At 43.6% G+C, this 18,039-nt stretch overlaps 1 protein-coding gene across 6 annotated transcripts in view; it reads left to right on the plus strand.

Moving 5' to 3' along the window:
• zeb2b (zinc finger E-box binding homeobox 2b) overlaps positions 1-18,039 on the plus strand; it is a 99,265-nt gene that overhangs the window by 66,198 nt on the left and 15,028 nt on the right. For 4 of the 6 annotated variants that reach the window (XM_039606710.1, XM_039606711.1, XM_039606707.1 and 1 more), the window contains exons 3-5: positions 7,633-7,887; positions 14,349-14,417; positions 17,524-17,712. In XM_039606710.1, the coding sequence (XP_039462644.1) occupies positions 7,633-7,887; positions 14,349-14,417; positions 17,524-17,712 (513 nt within the window). The remainder of the gene's footprint in view (positions 1-7,632; positions 7,888-14,348; positions 14,418-17,523; positions 17,713-18,039) is intronic. The other 2 variants (XM_039606708.1, XM_031735622.2) reach the window with 1 other exon arrangement.

The raw sequence follows: 18,039 nt of genomic DNA on the forward strand, positions 1-18,039 counted from the left end.
GATGGAGAGAAGACAGCGGAAATGTAGAGTAAATAAAAAACGTTGGAAAGTATAAAGTTCGAAGAATAAAGATGAAAAGAGGAGGAAATGATCAACTCATCCATAAAATGTTTTTAAAAGTACGTAAAATAACGATGGACTAAAAGTTCAAATGTGGGAATAACATCAGATCTTCTGATTTGTTTCCTTTTTGTTTCTTATGGCAGTAACACTGAAAGTCCTCCTTCCCTAGCGTGGCCCTGGTACTTGTCCATACTCTGGTTTGAATCCACGTGCGATCATTGTGTTTCGGCTCAGCTGCAGACACGCGTGTAAACATGTCCGTCTCTTTATTATGCTCGCAGCGACTCCACACATCTGTTTTATTTGCTGTGTTTCCTTCTTCATATTAACCCGCAGGTGCTCTTGTCGCTGCCTGCGCGGATGCTTCTTCTTCTTCTTCTTCTTCTTTACAATTCACATTAATACGCGCACGCACGGAAAAAGCCCCGCAAATTTCAAATAGTTTAAAGCACTTGCTGCATTCATTCAGCTCCGAGCATTAAAAAGGGCCTTTATAGTGGAGGGGAAATTAGCGATGGTCTCCCTTTATGTGTGTAAGAAGCCCTGCTTTGCCTGTGACGACTCCAAAACTGGAAGCAGTTCACCCAGCAAACGTTTTCTTTTTTCCCCCTTCTGTGTGTATGTGTGTGTGTGTGTGTGTGTGTGTGTGTGTTTGGTTAGTTACAGTAATTACGGCCCAATAACTGACAGCCAAAACCAGGCAGGAGAAAGTAGAAGGGGGCTGTTTTTCCTCAGCCGTGCGCAGCCTCGCTGCCGAACATCTGCTGAGAGATTTGCATATTAATTAACCCATATTAACTCTAATTATTCTGGGAAATTATCAAATAAATTAAATTTTCTAATTTTAACCGTTTTTCCCCCTTCTTCCCGTTGCTTGACGAGTGTCAGGGTAACGTGAGGAGGCGAAGGGGAAGCTCACCTGTGCCGAGAAAACATTTTATATATGTATGGATATATATATTCCATAACCTCCTCCCCCTTCTCCTCATCCTCCCCCCTTCCCCTTTGCCTCCCAACCTTTCCCTCCTCTGTTCTTCTTCTCTGAATCCTCCCTCCCACTCTCCTGGCCTGGGAGTCCTGAGGGCAGCCAGGGGAAGCTTTTGTGTGTCTTTTTTATTCTTCTTCTTTGGCTTGTGTGACGAAGAGGAGGCAGGCGGTGGGGGGAAGGAGGGGAGGTTTACTTCTTCGAACATTTGTTGGAGGCAGGAACATGTGTGAACTGGGGGAGGAGGAGGAGGAGGAAGGGGAGGGGTGGGCACAGATGGTGAATCCATGCAGGACCCGGCAAAGGTGGGACCTCTGAGCTGTTGAGCAAACCTTGAAGCTTTCTGTGCCTCCCTCGCCCTCCCCAGCCTGTTGCTCGGGCCTCCTCTGCAAATAAATGGCGCTTTAATTGAATTAGAGTCAGGGCTGCTGCGAGGGGCTCCTCGTGGACAAAACCCAGCGGCGATTCGACGCAGTCAAATGAGTCGGAAGACGCCACAAATATCGATGCTGCGAGTTTTTTCTTTGGTAGTCTCTTAACAGAGGAAGAAAATCTGCCATTTGGTGGCCTCTTTACCCCCTTATGTGTCTCCGTGTAAAAATCCTTCTTGTAATCTCAGCTTAATTATGCACAATCGAGTTATGGGCGCCGTTTATTTTCAGGGCAACCTAAGCTATTGTGCTACAGTGCTGTCGCATTAAAGTTAAATGACTGCAAACACGAAAGAAAAAAGGGCTACGATTGCCTCATTTGAACCCCGCAATCGGTCCTCTTTGCGATGCTTTAGTGTCGTCTGGTCAACAAGACTTATCAGACACATTAGTCGGAGCAAATTTCCTGAAAAACGCTCATGCTGGGAGGCTTTTCTTGGCATGAAAACAGTGCAGTATTACTTACTTTTCACTCTGTTGCAAGCAGACTGATTTAAATTCCGTCAAAACTCTCACACGTCGCAGTTTTTGGACTTTATTTTGCTCGCCTCACTCTGCTTGTCCACGGTTAGACTTTCTTTAACTTACTAAGCTTCGACAGTGACTTCTTTTACTGCTATTTGCTCGTAAATCTGACTCAAAATTAGCTCTTAAACACCTAAAGGTGTCGTCCCCAGCAACTTATATCCGTCACTTACTTCACTTTGCAGCAGCACACCTCCCCCTCTCTATAGACGCACACATGCAGTGCCCAGACAGACGCACACACACAAACACTCCCAGGTTGCGTTTACACTTCACTGAGTTTTCACCATTCATCGTCTCTCCCTCCCCTCTCTCCGGCCCTCACCCCTCACTCTCCCTCTCTGTCTCCTTTCAGAGCTTTTGTTTGCCCTCTGCCACCGTCCTTTCACCGACTTGGCCCTGATTTGCCCCTTGTGCTCGATCACACCATTATACTGAGACAAGATAGCACAAAATATCCAAACATGTCTGCTATCCTTTTGTCTGGCCTGATTTGGGTTGGGGTGGCTCTGGTTTAGCGACTGAAGGAGGGTGTATTCTTGTTTTGAACACAGAGGTGAAATAATCTATAAAATAGTTCCTCTTTAAGGAGCGCTATTAGCCCAGTTTGAGTTTTATTTCAGGCAGAAAAAATGCCATAAAGTCTGTCTAAGGATATGTATTTTAAAAAAAAAGATTTAACTGTCTTCGCTGTAGGTGTGAGCTTTCCATCAGACAGGAGTAAGACTTACCCGAGGAAGTGCTTAAACTGTTGCAGACAGGAACAATGGCAGACAAAAGGTCATCGCGAGAATCCACTACCGCTGGCCGTAGCCACAAGGCAGCGACCTCGCTTCCACCTTAATGCCCTCCCACACACACACAAACACGCACACACTCTGACTAACAGAGCGCCCCTGCTTCCCCATCTCCCTCGCAGCCATCCAGGTGATCCGCTTGGCTCACATTCATGAGACAGGGAGCGAGCGCGAGCAGTTATCGTCCAATAGGGAGAATGTCCTGGCTCATTATCGGCGTAGGAGGCCGAGCGTGTCACCTGGAGCTAAGCCTCGACACTTGACTATAAAGTCAGCCGGGGTTAGCGTGAGAGCGCGAACGTGGGTGTTAGTCATTCTCCCCGCAGCGATCACCTCCACCGTTGGCCTGCCGAACAGTAAGAGCTCTTTTTCCTCTCTGGCTCGGAGACTCCAGCAGGAAGGGCTTTTAGTGCAGCCTCCTCTGGGCGCCTGATGACTACTTTGGGATTGTTAAATAAATGTGATTATACCTGTTAGCATTGTGAAGTGGTTTTTCTTGGCAGAACGCAAGTGGAACACCTCTGAACTCGGGCTTTAGAGCATAGGAGGGTAGATTTTATGGCATAGACTGACCCAGTGTACTTGGGCATTGAAGAGAAATGTTCTTGATTTGTTGTAACCCAGCTTCATTTAACTTGATGCTACAATCAGATATATGATGTTTAAGGAAGCAGAAACAAGTTTTGATGCTTAAAATGAGGCACAGATATGGGTTTGCATGATTTTAGGGGTTAGATTTAAGGACTAATGACCCAAACTACAGCCCTGAATCTATTTGCAACCTTGTAGGCAATCAGAATATCTCATTTTTGCTTTTATTAAATTAGAAAATAATTTAATGATTTATGACATACAATAAAAGTTGTTCACATTTTAACAAAAAAGTCAATTTTCAGCCCAAAGTCTAAGTCATCAAAGAGTTAATGTGTCGCTACAACCTGATTTCTATTATTTAAGGAGCCAAAACCACTTTTCTATGTTAAAAATAGGCCAAATGTAGGATTTGGGGTGATTTTAGGGGTTGGGTTTAAGTACTGTAATGACACTGTAATGTAATTTTTTGTGATGAAGTCACAATTAAATGATGAGCCCAATCCCTAATGATGAGTCTAGGAGACAAGGAAAAAAAAGACTTTTTGATGCATATCAGTTAGAATGATCCTTTTTGTTGTGGTATCCTGATTGCCAGAAAAATAGCAAAAAAAAAAAAAAAAGATATTCTAATTGCCTAGATTTAGGGTTGTGGTCATAACCAGTGATGACTTAGACCTCACAGAGTTTAATCAGGTTTCGTCAGATGTTTTAAAAGCAAACTTTGGTATCAAAGGCCCAACGGATCTGAACTTAAGCCCCTTTTTTGACTTTTTATTCCGTGTCAAGCACGCTCGGCTTGTACAGACTTATCATATATGCAAAAGTTTTCCGACAAACAGATGCGTGCGGTCAACATCAAAGACGCAAGTTGGTAGCTGCCTATTCCTCCAAGTGACTTTGGGCATCTTTGAACGCAGCATGTGGCCTGACAACTGTTATCTTTGGTGGGTTTTTTCTTTCTTTTTTGTGTGCAGGAGTCGATTGTGATTCCAACATTAAAAGCGTGTTTTGATCACTGGAACTACTCGTTCCCTGTCAAACCTGAAGCTTTGTAAATACAATCATGTTAGAGTTGGACTAAATTAATTCCACTGGCTTCTCTGTGTCTGCAGAGTGCAACTGTCACAGCTGAAGTATTGCCTGCGCCATTGTTTTTTTTTTCCTCCCTGACTTTATCAAAGAAATGATGAGATTTTAATAAGACTTTGTCCCTTTGCACTCTTGATTTTTTTCTCAGGCTGTCATTGCTGATGCTTCCAGCCATACTAATCAATATTAGTCCTCACTCTGTACTTTTTTTGTGAGTGACAGAATAATGCTGGGACTGTGAAAGGGTTATGTCAGATAGCTTAAAACCTGATATTAAACAAGAATTGCGCTGCTACACATGTCACTTTAATTATCAACAAAAACGCAAGTCGAACCCCCCCCCCCCACTTAATTTACCTTAAGAGGAGTAGAAGAAAGCAAACAGGTAGCGGCAACAGTTTGCGAAACGTTGTTCGTAATTGCTTTTGTCGAGGATGACACTTAAGGTAAGAAAAGGAGAGAAGAGGAGAGACACTGGAGAAGTAAACACTATCTTTTCTTTGTCTTTCGCTCTCCTCGGCAACACAAAAGACTGATTAAGAGTGAGGTTCGGGGAGGGGGATGAAATAACTGCCTGCGAAATATTAGTAGGTTAGAATTACTTTGTTGCTTGACACAATACCAATAGATGCTTCATGCTCAGAGAGGGAGAGGCTCTTGTCAGCAGTGGCACCTAAACAATGGCAGCTTTCTTGACGTTAATACTGCGCGTTTGACTTGACGAGCACCCCACTGTCATTTTGCCTTCTTGGAGGTATACGTTGAATGCGGAGGAGACAGCTGACGTTCGGGGAAGATTGCATCCACGGAGACAGTTCAACGCCCCTGTGTTTAAATTTGTTCAGAAACTTGAGGACAAGACGTCACGAGAGATAAGAAAAAGCAGCAGGAGACATAAACTGGTGTCAAAAATAAAAAGAAAGCTCCTCTCTCCCTCTCTCTTTTTTTTTTTTTTTTTGCTTTACTTTGAGGTCCGGTGTTCTCGGTCCTGCCCTGAAAAGTTTGCTGCGCTCCCTCATTCCTTATGTGGGAAGTCAGAACGGTGTGCATTGCTGTGGTGGATGTGTTGCTAAACAAAAAGAAGCTCCCTAGCTCCTTTTATTAGGGAAGAATAGGCCCTTTAAAACCTGTCCAGCCTTAGATAATTTCATTCAGCCGGCCCCTGCCCGGCCGTCATTGAATCTGCATCCAGAGATCAGGTTCACAGCAACGGGTTGATAGCTTCCCAAGCCTCTTGGCCTTTTGTTCTACCAATCCTGTGCTGCTGCCCCCTCCTCGGCAAGCTGGGGAGGAGGGGGATACAGAGCTGATGGGACATTGCTGAGGAAAGTTCAAAACTTCAGGGGTGAAGGGGCGCAGAGAGGTGAATTCCAACAAGTTTTAAGTTAAGAGATTTCTAAGTCTGGCGAACTTTCATCTCATTCAGACGTCTAGACATTTGACAGGTATAGACGGCTCTCTTTCAATCCAACCTTTCAAATAAAAGCACAATATCAATTGTACCAAGGTGGATGTGGACCACCCAGGAACTCCTAACGTCTCTCTCCACTCGTGGGTCTCCTGCCTCGGTTGCCTTTTTTGTCGTCCCCAAGGAGCATTACTGAGTCTGAACTTGCCTAAACCCTTGTGATCACACCTCTTGAAAAGGTTTTGTTTCCTCCGTCGATTGGTATTCGAGGCAGGTCACCGCACTCCCACCCTCCTCCTCGTCCTCCTTCTCATCTCCTCCCCCACTTTCTGCCTGCCTGCCACCCCTGCCCACCACCCCCAACTGCCTCCCCTCCCACGTTTGAAAGCCCTGTTTTCATTTTAATTTGCACCTGTTGTGCAGTTGTTCGCTGAAGGCAAGTGCAGACCAGTCAATCGCACAGAGACGTGTCAGAAGGAGATGTGGGGAGGCTTATCTTTTGATATGTATAACGTTTTCAGAAATGCCGTGCATGAACTTCGTCTGGTTGGCACTCCTGATTCTCAGAGAGTTCAAGAGGCAGGGACACTTGTAGCTATAACTTTGGCATAAAAACCGCCTTAATTAAGCTTGTTGATTCCTCGCAGGGTCACAATGTGAGGAGTTCTGCATATTTTCCACAAACAAGATATAAATCTATTGATTTTCACCGAAGCTCTGCTGACTTGTGGGCTCGCTAAGGCTTTTTTTATGACTCGGAAACATAAATTCAACGAAAGCCTCCACCTCTTCACTTCGGTGGCTCAGACTCTGGGCCCTCCCATGATTGGCTCTCACCACAGAACATTTTTGCACAAGCTGCCAATGAGGTGTGTCCCCATGTGATGCCATCCATCTGCACTGCTCCAATAAGTCCTCTGACGTCCCTTTTCTGCAGTGATTTACGCCGTGGCGCGTACTCGCTGAGAACCAGCCGATGGTGGTGACTAATTTGCACGAGAGCCACCTTTGATTGAGTTCACAGCCCTTATTTACAGGCCGTCTATTTTAAGAAATGCAGGCATATGTCTGGGACCTGGGTGTTGTGGAACTGGGCGAGCCCTGCTGTTGGAGTTTTGAATGCGCGCGTGTGTGTGTGTGTGTGTGTGTGTGTGTGTGTGCCTAAAGGCGCTGCCATGCTTTTATATTTTAATATGTTAGGAAACATTTATATTAATGTTCATGGTTCACTGGCAATGCAAATGTGAAGACATCCGAGGGCTACATGCAGTGAATAATCTAAATCACTATAGGTTAAGCCTTTTGTATGCATAGCAACAACATTTGTAATATTGTACATGCTATGTGGAGCATCTCAAATGTGAGCGGTATGCTCCGGAGCAGAGCCATCCTGAAAGGTGCAGCTCGTTGGCATCCGTGGCATGTGAGCACGACTGAAAATTAGTGGCTATTTTGGCTCGTATCTCCTCGACAGCTGTCTGCCCACCGCTGTGGTTTAGTCACAAATTCCAGCCGTGGATGCTGTAATTGGGGTGTAACCCACCAAAAGAAAAAGGGGCCTACGCCTTGCATTGAGCAGTAATGTGGGGTTATCCTTTTAATCTGCGGCTAGACCTCAGTTTTACAAAACTGGTCGAAATCCCTCGTCAGATTCATCTATCCACAAGAAGTTGTAGAGAACTGCATTATCTCTCCACCGTGCTTTCCTGTGCTGACCAAAATTGTTCTTCCTTTGTGTCACAGCTCTCAACTACGAGAATGTGGTGGAGACCGGATCAGAGACGGAGGAGGAGGACAAGCTGCCAGTGTCCGAGGAGGACCCTCTGATCAACGGAACTGGTAGCCCGGCCAGCCTCACCAACCCTGAGGTCTCGCCGCGTATCGAGGGCCACGGCCTGCTGAACAAGGACGACGACGACGACGAGATGAGGGACAGCGGCGTGGAGCACATTTGGCCCGACAATGACATGCTGAGTGCCTCCGTGGACGGTACTGGTGAGTGTAGAACCAGTAAATTCAGTCATGTCAACTGTAGGAGTTTGGTAATAGTTGGGTTCCAAAGCAGCTTGCAGAGGCAACCTTAATGGGACACTTTAAAATGAGCCTTGGCAGTTGTCAGATGTGTAGAATGGCATCAGCTTGATGTCGTGATCGCGGATAAGCTCTGTGACTTCCCAAAGTAACTCTGTGCTGGATTTTTCTTGAGCTTGTAAAGCTGGCAAAAAGGCAAATTGATGATTTCCTAATTAAATTCTGCTTGGCTTTCAGTCTAGGTTTTGTTGACTAGAACAGTTGTGGATCTGCCCACTGAGGTTCCTAAACAGGCAGCAATCTGTTGCCTGAAATGACAAAGAAAACATATGGGGGTGTTTATTCCAAACTCGGATATCCACTATTTGAGAAACGTGACCTGCACTATTAGAAATATCAGAAGATGATAGAAGAATATATTTTAAATCATCCAAACATTCATGTTTTTTTTAACCCTTTGCAGTTTAAGTTCTTATAGGCGGTAACACTAACACCTACCCTACACTAAGCCTATGTTTTGGACATTTTTTGGAAGAAATGTTAAGTTTGGTTGATTTTGGTCAATTAGGATGGTTATTTTCTTTGTACCCCGATTGCCAAGACTTAATAAAAGCAAAAATTTGATAGTCTGACAGACCTGGTTTAGAGTTAGGGTTGGGGTTGGGAAGATTTAGAACCATAAGAACTCTTGGCTTTTCTTACCAGATGTGTGGGGTTCAGGTGAGCTGTCAGTCAGAAAAACTACCACTAAGCTGACTCTTGGATACTCTATAGTGAATGTGTGCTCATCCTGCTGCTTGTGGTATCATCTTATGCTGTAAACCCCACCCATCTGGTGCCCGAGCAGACTTAAACAAACGCCACGGAGCGTTTTGCAAACAATGCTTGAGCCAGGTCTGACGGTGAAGCCCCGATGACGCTCCCTCAGCAGACAGACATGATAAACAGTTTCTCTGTGAGCGGCAGAGACCATTTGGTTCACGCTTAGAGAAAAGCCAAACAACAAAAAAATATTTACAGTAATGTATAAGGAGGAGGTGGGGCGGGGAAGAAGCCTGTGAGCTGCAGGAAATGAAATCTTAGTGTGTTTTTATGGCGTTTCAGCAACGTCCAGCAGTGACTGATGCTGCTTAATTCGTCTCGCCCCTAACAAGCTGCCTAATCCCAGGCAGGTGATACCTACCCCAACTTGACTGACTTATCGTCTTTTGTTTGAGCAACTCCTTCTGCAGGGGCCCCAGTCACGGATGCTTGAAAGATAAATACTTTTAATTAGGGGGCAGGGTATAATCATTAAAGGAAGCCAGACTGCTGCAAAAAGTCATTAACAATCTTAAATGAAATTTTTATTTTTATGATAGCCATTTACATGTATAATAAGAGTCAATGATTCTTGGAAGCATGTGACAGGAACAGAGTATGGCGAGAAGTCATGTAAGACAGCCCATTTAAATGAGCTGGGCTTTGCTATTCATTTCTGCTAATGAACTAGCTGTGCACAGTGCCGAAAAACGGGGGAACATTCAGCAGTCTTAAATTTTAATATGGGGGAAAATTGCACATTTATTAGGGATAAGGGGGGGGGGGGGAAACTTAGCGGGTATCAACTTTCACTTCTCCTAAATAACCGTTCATATTGCCTCCTTAAGGGGTGGAAGAAAGAAAAGACAGTTTGGTAAATAAATCAAGATAAAGGATAAACAAGCTGTCATTGCACACGGTAATTGTTTATTTGATAAAGACCTGCGGTGCCATAATGTCTGTAATTCAACTATGTTGCAATTCCCAGATAATATGCTTCTTGTGTGATAAAGCGTCTGACATATTTCGGAGAGCAAGTCAAGTTCATTAGAGCGTTTGGGAGTCTCTTTCCCAATCTTGCGGGTGCTGTGTTTCCCAGCCTGCCTCTTTTTTCTTTTTTTTTTTTTTTAACATCCGCGGTGCCTAAGTGTCTACAGTGATACCTCAGCACATAACTCAGGCCTGAGATAAGTTAGCACCCTCCCTCCTTCCTACTCGGACTGATTTGGTCGTCACTCCCCTATCGAGAGTTTTTGCACAGGTCTTGGAAGCGTGAGTGAATGAAGGTCCTGGGAAGGGTTGGGAATATTCGGGCCAAAAAACAGAAACTGTACGGGGCAAAAACAGCCGAGGTGACTCTCCCAGACACAACTACAGCATGTAAGAAAGAAAAAGTTTATCACGGAGCCTCGTCTGATTCCACCGCACAATCAGAGTCTTGTGTCTGGCATTGTCCTTGACATTCCTTAATCCCACAGTGAGGCTGGACACGATGTGCTGGAAAGCATGACATCATTATCACTGACAGGCGTTTTCAAATAAATCACCTGTCTTCCCCCCGTTGCCCTTTTTAAACCCCTTCTCCCAGCCGTCGGTGGGGGGGCAGGGGGATCTCTGACAGCAGCGCTGTTTGCTTCATGTTTGTGTTGTTTGCAAACAAAACAAAACGAAAAAATATATTTTTTTAGCCAAATTTGGCCTTCTGTTTTCGATCAAACAGTGGTTCTTGTTTTCTTTGCACATCTATCGAGTTGTGCAGTTATTAATTTGTCATTTAAACACCTACTGTAGTCCAGGACTTTCCCATAGCGTTTTAGATGCCTATCCATCCTGCCAAGAATAAAATTCAGAGGAAAACACTGTGTTCTTTGGCTGCTAAATGCTCAATTTCGAAGCGATGGAACAGAGTATCTGCCATTGACAAGTCTAAAAATATCCAATTTTGCATTAGCCTTCTAAAACCTTTAATCCAGCCACTTTTGTTTTGTTTCCGAGATTCAGAACTATTAGGCGCTTGACTCAAACATGACAGATTCAGGATAAATGAGGCTAAATGCACAAAGGCAGAACTTTAAAGCGCCTGTGACTGCGGTGACCGGCCATAAAAACAGGAATGTTTTCAAAATAAACAGCATCCGAGCTGCTATGAAAATAGGTGGAATTACAGTCGGGCCAAAGGTAGTCTGGACTCCTCCTGAGTCCAGAGTCGGCTCTCAAACCTCAACATCACTCTTCAAGGAGGTGTGTACCTTACCGCCTCAGGTCTTCAGTGATTTACTGCTAACAAAACACACTTTTCCACCATTTAGCGGACACTTTCATCCAAGACGCTTTCCATGACCAAGAATAGGCACATATTTGTGGTGTAAGTGGATCCAGAAGAAATCAGATGCCTCTCTTCTTTTGCTTTTCTGACATTACTTGCAGTTTTTGTTTTCATAATGTAACATTTTTATGCTCCCTTTCAAGGATAAACTCACTTTTCTAAGAATTCGTCTCTAAACAGAAGCTAATAACATTAATGTTGGACCTTTTTATTAGTTTAAGGCAGCGATTCCCAGCCAATTCCCATCCATTGCCAAGGGGGTGTTTCTATATTCTGTGCCCAGCCCGGCTAATATGAAAAAGGAGAAAATACAGTTTATTTTACAAACTAAGTATAATTGAACTGGCTAGCTTATTAGCTTTGCTAATAATATAGCTAACAGTTAGCTTAAATTTTGGACAACAGTTGAAATAGGAAGCTAAAATTAAGAATTTACAGACAGTGATTTTCTTTAGTAAAAGTATAAATAACAATTGAAATAATGACTTGAAATTATGAATAGAGAAATGGAGATTTTAAAGCTGCCAGGTTATTAGAAATATAGATGAATGTTTGAAATAGCTAAGAGACTTAAAGATATTTTCATGGTTTTAGTCCAGTTTGGCCCGTAGTTTCTTTGGATATACACTTAAAACAGTGAACTAAAATTGCAAATTTTAGTTGGAAATAAATTTGGAAATTCTTTATTTAACAGTATGGCTACCAGTCACTTTGAATTCCAAGCTAAAAATGTGGATTAACAAATGAAATAGCCAGACAACAACATGGAGTAACAGTTATTACTGATCCCTATCACATGGGGAAAAAAAGCACAACTTAACATAATGATTAAATTGTTATAAATATATCACTAAATAGAATAAAAAGGCATTACATAGAGTGTAATGCCTTTTTATTCTATTTAGTACCAGTTTTAAAACAAGGGAACTAATTAGAGTCTATCTGAGAGGGCTGTGCGATATGTAAACAGAAAAAGTCAAAAAGAGCAATGAGCCACTGTCACTCACTGCAATGGCACTTTGTCCCATTTGAATGAAGCTCAGCGCTGGCATGGATCTATGCATGTATGTGTGCCAGAGGCCATAGCAGAGAGGTGTATGTGGTGTTAGTCTACCTCCTACTGGAAGCAGCCGTCCCTCCCTTCAGACCACAGATAACAAAAGTTCTCCAAGGTAAATAGGGGAGAGTGAAGGGCCAGTAAATCCCACTGGTCATCCCCTTGCGTCAGACTAAAAGTATGCAGTCAAATTTGATTACCCAAAGCAAACACGGTGCCTACGAGGACACAGAAATGTGAGGGAGTTTTAAGCACAAAAGGGTGGACGGGGTGGGGGGGAGGCTTTTCTACATTCTGATATCTGATACTTGTGGGTATATTTTAATCTGTGGTGGAGGTATTTTTTTATCTGTTTTGTTTTGTCATAGCTTTAATTTATGTTCTTTAAAACCCATTTATTTTCCCATAGTGCGACTGTGGTTTTGATGCTGTTTGGCAGACGTGCAATCAAATGTACAGCATGGGGAAAGTTAAACTAGGACATACCCCTGCAGAAGAGTCTGTCATTATTCTCTGAAGCCATTGACAGGGGTATTTATCATTTCACCGCAGAAGCCAAATCTCTAATTTCAAGCAAACCCCGAATTGCGAGCCTTAGAAAGCATTCCACAACGATCAAGCCCATTGTTTCCAACTCCAAATAAAAACTCTTTTTGCTTCTGGCTTTTGTGCAGAGCAATGTAAGCAGGATAACATTATTATCAACAACACACCCACCACCTTTCCTGTATTATCTCAGCCAGGTTGCTCTTATGTAGGCGCTCATCCTGGTTTAATAGCCAAGGGATAGTCCGATACATCGGATCCTGCTGTCATCTGGGAAAAAAAATAAAAATGCTCACAATGCAACACTTGTAACCTCCTTGCAGGAGCAGCAGAGCAAGAACAGATGCGTGAAAAGAAGACAATGCAGGTTTTTTGTTCTTGTTTTTTATTGTAAGACAAAGGCCTCATGTTCTCGGAAGCACCTTGATTTAATTTTTACTGACGAGGCAGGAAGGAGGGACCAGGGACTTCTTAAGCTGATTGTCAAGTCTGTGTCCTCCTGTCGACCGTGAGGTGGAGGTGGAAAAGAGGGTTTGTTTATGAGCTTGTCAATCCACCCTTTATTTACTGTCGCCTCACCTGTGCCAGGGCAATATCTGCCCGTCTGCACAGACCGGGAGCCATTATCCTGATTGGCAGTAAGAACTTGTCCTGCTTAAACCAACATTTCTCCGAGGCAGGGTTTCTTTGAGATGAAGGAATAATCTGAATAGCTGAGGTCAGGCTTGAGTAGGTGGAGCCAAAAAAAGAAAGCCACAGATTCTTAGAGCCTAAAATCTAGCCAGAGACTGAGGAATATTGCTTGATAACTTTCAAATAAAAGGCTATTATGAAAGGCTTTCAATCCAGATAGGTTGCTGCAGAAGAGGGAATATTCAAAGGCCTGTAAGGCCTGGAAAAGTGGTAAAGAGGGCAGATCAAATGTGTCTTTTTTTGGTTAGAAATGCACTTTCCCCTTCAGTATCGTGTGTGCGAGGCTTTGAAATAATAGTTTCCTCCTGTTTTACATGTTTTTCTGTATTGTCGGGCTTCATACCTCACCAGAAAACATTAATTTATTTATTTTCTGACTCCACCCACCTGAGGTTTACCCCAACCAATGAGGTTATTTCTGCCCGGGAGAAATGTTTGTGCAACTAAAACTCTTAATTTGTGGTTAAGGGTTGTATTCCTTTTAGTTTCAGAGCAAGGCACTACTAAGTCTCTGCCAGGGCTTGTGGTGAATCACAAAAATGTGCGCGCTCACAATACTCCAAGCTGCTTTGGATAAAAGCATCCACCAAAATGACATATGATAAAAAACAAGCGTGATCCTGCATGCAGCGGATTGCAGCGGCGTCACAGCCGGGGAGTAATAAGCTCAGCCTGCGTGTTGGCTGGAGCTCTATGATTGCTCAGGTGGATGTGTTCCGTGTTGTATTTAATCGCTCTGTTTGGCGATTGAAGCTTTCTTCGCCTCCCCCGCCGCTTGTTGTCATGTTAAAGGTAAATAAGTCACTGTCTGGCTCAGATGATAGCATTCATTAAGCATGCTGAATAAAGCTGCGGTGCACTGCGATGCACAGCGGTGCCTTTATTGGTTTCTCCATACCTTCTTCTTAAAGGCCTCATTGTCAGCGTTTGTCAGCATGCATGGTACATCGAGGTACTCACCCTCCCTTCTCCACTTTTTCTTCTTCTTCTGTTTTTGTGCAGATGAAATAAAAGATGATTTTGACACCCTGGGGCCTGACACCACTTTGCAGACAGTTGGAAACGGTACAGGTGAGTTCAGATATTTGCTGTATGTGTGTCAAACCTTTCATGTTAAGCCATATTTGTCTGGTGCCTTACGTGCATGTTTCTTTGTCGGTCTGCAAGTCTTTAAGGTCTAACAGTCCTATCGTTGGTGATTAGTACTCTAACCTAAACATAATAATAAAAGTCCTTCATTTTTAACTCCAAAATATAGGGTAAGGGTACTCTACCGTCAAGGACTGGATATTTTAGTTTTCTTTCTCGTACTGCTTTTTACCGTCTATACATCTAGCAGGTCATGTTAAAAGGTTAAAAACTCTTCGGTGTCCACACAATTTACTTCCTGCAGCTCAACTACAACTTGTAGGACCTGGTAGATGTTAAGAGCTTCTCAAACTGAAAGCAAACCGTTCAACATGACCATTTCACACCCAAAACTGGGTTCAAACTCAACTAAAGTTCTAAGTTTTAAAGACCTCAAACCACCGACTACTGATCTAGGGTTAGGCTAAGCATATGTCTGTAGTTTCTACTTTATGAAAAATTGACTATTTAGTAAGTGACTGAAACTAAACAAATCCCTCCTTCTTAGCTAGATGTGTTGCTGGTGACCTGGTGGATGTTAAGAGGTTAGAAAGTCTTTGATGTGCCATCAGGTTGAATGTGGCTTGTTTCAGTAGGGTTGGATTTCAGCTAATGTCCAGCCCTTTGATGGCACTTCTGCCTGTTTTAGATACTCAGTTGGATACCTCAAAAAAGAAGAACTGTAATGCCAAAATGTATGTAAGACATTTGATTAATTTGAAGGGTCACTAGTTTTTATTTCTAACCTTGACGGTTTATTGATAACCTGCTGAAGACTGATGGGGTCAAAATGACTAATTCCAGGTCAAAACTGGGTTCAAAACTAGACTAAATTTGGCTGTAACATAAAAGGTTGTAATAGTTATAACCACTAAACCACAGAACCTGAATCTCTTAAGATCTACCAGGTCACTGGTATTTGCCTAATTAACATGTGGATAAAAGAAAAATCGAACCTAAATGGGTTGCTGGTGGCCTGGTGAATGTTAATAAGTTAATACAGGCCTTTTTAGCTTTTTGCAGTCCCTGGAGGAGTTCCTGAACAGAACAAAGCAAACAAATCCACAAACTGCGCGCTGTAATTAAAAGGAAATCTTCCTCTGCTGACTCAGTGATCACTGAGGCAATCCCGTGTATGTTTATAGGCAGCTGAAGTGATTTTGATTTTAATAACCATTGATTACACATGCTACTTTCAGCTTTCCCAGTTAGCTAAGTGTTTCTTCTGGTGGAGTCGAACCCTATCTGCCATTTTTCATTAAGCCACCAAAGCTGATTTGTCGCCACATACCCTCCCTTCCATGATATCATCCTGGCCACCCTGACAATTGGCCTCGGACGCCGTTATGGTAAACCGAACTCGCCCCGCAGAACGCCATGCAGCCCTGAATCAAAATCCTCCCTTCAGCTTTAATTACCGTTACTTTCTGCTGGTGTTTTCCTCTTCGCTTTCTTTTCTCCTCTCCCTCCTTCATGTTCTGAAAATTCAACCCCAGCAAATGTTTTCCATTTAAAGGACTTTTGGAAACAATACTGTGGCACCGCTGTAGAAGCTCCCCGCCACTAGATCACATGTGATTTCATTTAAAGACATGAGCAGTTTGATCACGTCCCCCGATGCCAAAGCACACTTTGATCCAGGTGATTTCCTCCTCCGTTGGAAAGAAAGCTGGTCGTTTTCTCCTTAAAGAAACACTTCGCATGTATGTTTTTTCATCCAGAATATGTCCTCATTTTATTATTCCTGATGATAGAAGCTTGGTCGCTTGCATCAGCTGAATGTTAAAATAAACCATGTTTCATTACCCTGAAGCTTTTCAGCTTTAAGTCCAGGAACTGATTGCACTGAGCCGCACCCAGTCAATCATCAGTCAATCATCACAATTAGCTTAGCACTTCCTCCAAAGCCACAAAGAATCATCTAATGAGAAGACTGAGAATTATGCCATCACGGTTATCAAAAGCGATCCATTGGCACCGATGACATTTCGGTGCCATTTTTGACATCCAAATATCTACTACCTTGACCTTTCGCAAATTGGCCTGCAAAGTCATCACGGTCTAACAAATCGCTCTTTAAACCTCACCTTGGCTCGCAGTCTAAAAGCCTAATTAACGGGGGGGTGAAGTCTGATGAGACGTCACTTGGTTGTTTTTGTTTTTTGAGGATTTTTTTTTTAAAAAAAATTTTGGTCGCCAAACATCCTCCAGGATCTCTCCAGGTTGTAAACAGTACGTGTGCGTGTCTGTGCGCGCGTACGTGTGATGTTTTGAAAGTCGGCCATCCCCTTGACTAATGAAGGCTGCTGATTTTCTTTTTGCTCCGGTTTGTTGTTTAGGAGGCAGCTATCTCCACGCTGCAGCTTAAGAGTTTCCCTGAAGAGAAGGGACTGGGAAATAATTTGAGAAAACGCATTGTGTGGCCTCAGCACTTTGGTTGGCTTAAGATTCATTCTGCTCAGCTACGGCAAAGCATGCCCCCCGCCCCCACCCCCACACTCTCTCTCCTCTCTAGCTCTTTCTTTCCCTTTTTTTTCGTCTCTTTTTGTGGTTTGGCCCTGGTAATCTGTTCAACACAGAATCAACAAAAGCCACAGCCTCTTGATTGACCTTATATGTGAAAGTCGATACAGAGAAACGTGGCTCTGTTGCTGATTAAGCCAGGCTTGTCTGTATGTGTATGTATGTGAGGCTCTTTTTTAAAAAATTATTTGTGTAAATTAGGTCAGTGAAGTTTTTTTTCGAGGCTCATGGTAGCACGTTTATCTCCCAACTTTTGTTCGGATTAAGTTACAGTTCTTGTTTTAGCCGACATGGCGTGACAAGCGAGCTCAGTAATTTAGATGCATTCTCCCCAAAGCACGGCTGTAATGTTTTAGGGTGGCTATCCTCATCACATTTCCACCAAGATGTTCCCAATATCCTCCTGTAAGACATTTCTCTGGGGACGAAGGGAATCCAATTTATTCCTCTCGCCTCCCCCCCACCCTCCTGTCCTCAGTCTCCTCCTTCACAATCTCCATCTCTCTCTTCCTCTCTGTCACTTCAGTCAAGAGCGTCGATTGCACTTCAGAGTTGGAGGACTTCTTTGCCAAGCGGAAGCTGGACGACAGCGACAGCCACGTGGTGAGCATCGCCGAGTACCTGCAGCGGGGCGACACCGCCATCATCTACCCGGAAGCCCCCGAGGAGCTGTCCCGCCTGGGCACACCGGAAGCCACTGGACCGGAGGAGAACGGTACGGGTCCTGTCCAAGGGTTTGTAGGAAGGATCTGGGGTGAAAGATCAGGGTGAGAGGAAGGAAACAAGATAAGATGTAACCCAGAACAGCTATGACTCAGAAAATATTGAGAATTGATGCTAATTTTGACCTAATTTTGATAACCTATCTATGGTTCCCTGTGTTAAGGAAGAGTTGCAGGTAGGTTTAACCTCTCAGAGTCAGGGTTAAGGTTATTTTTAGACACGTGTTAAAAGAAAGTAAAGTCTAAGTCATTGGGGTCATTGGCACTGACCCAACCCGAACCCTAAGCTATCAGAATCTGTCATTATGATTTTTAATTGT

The sequence above is a fragment of the Oreochromis aureus genome, linkage group 23 (assembly GCF_013358895.1).
Source record: "Oreochromis aureus strain Israel breed Guangdong linkage group 23, ZZ_aureus, whole genome shotgun sequence".
Lineage (NCBI taxonomy): Eukaryota > Metazoa > Chordata > Actinopteri > Cichliformes > Cichlidae > Oreochromis > Oreochromis aureus.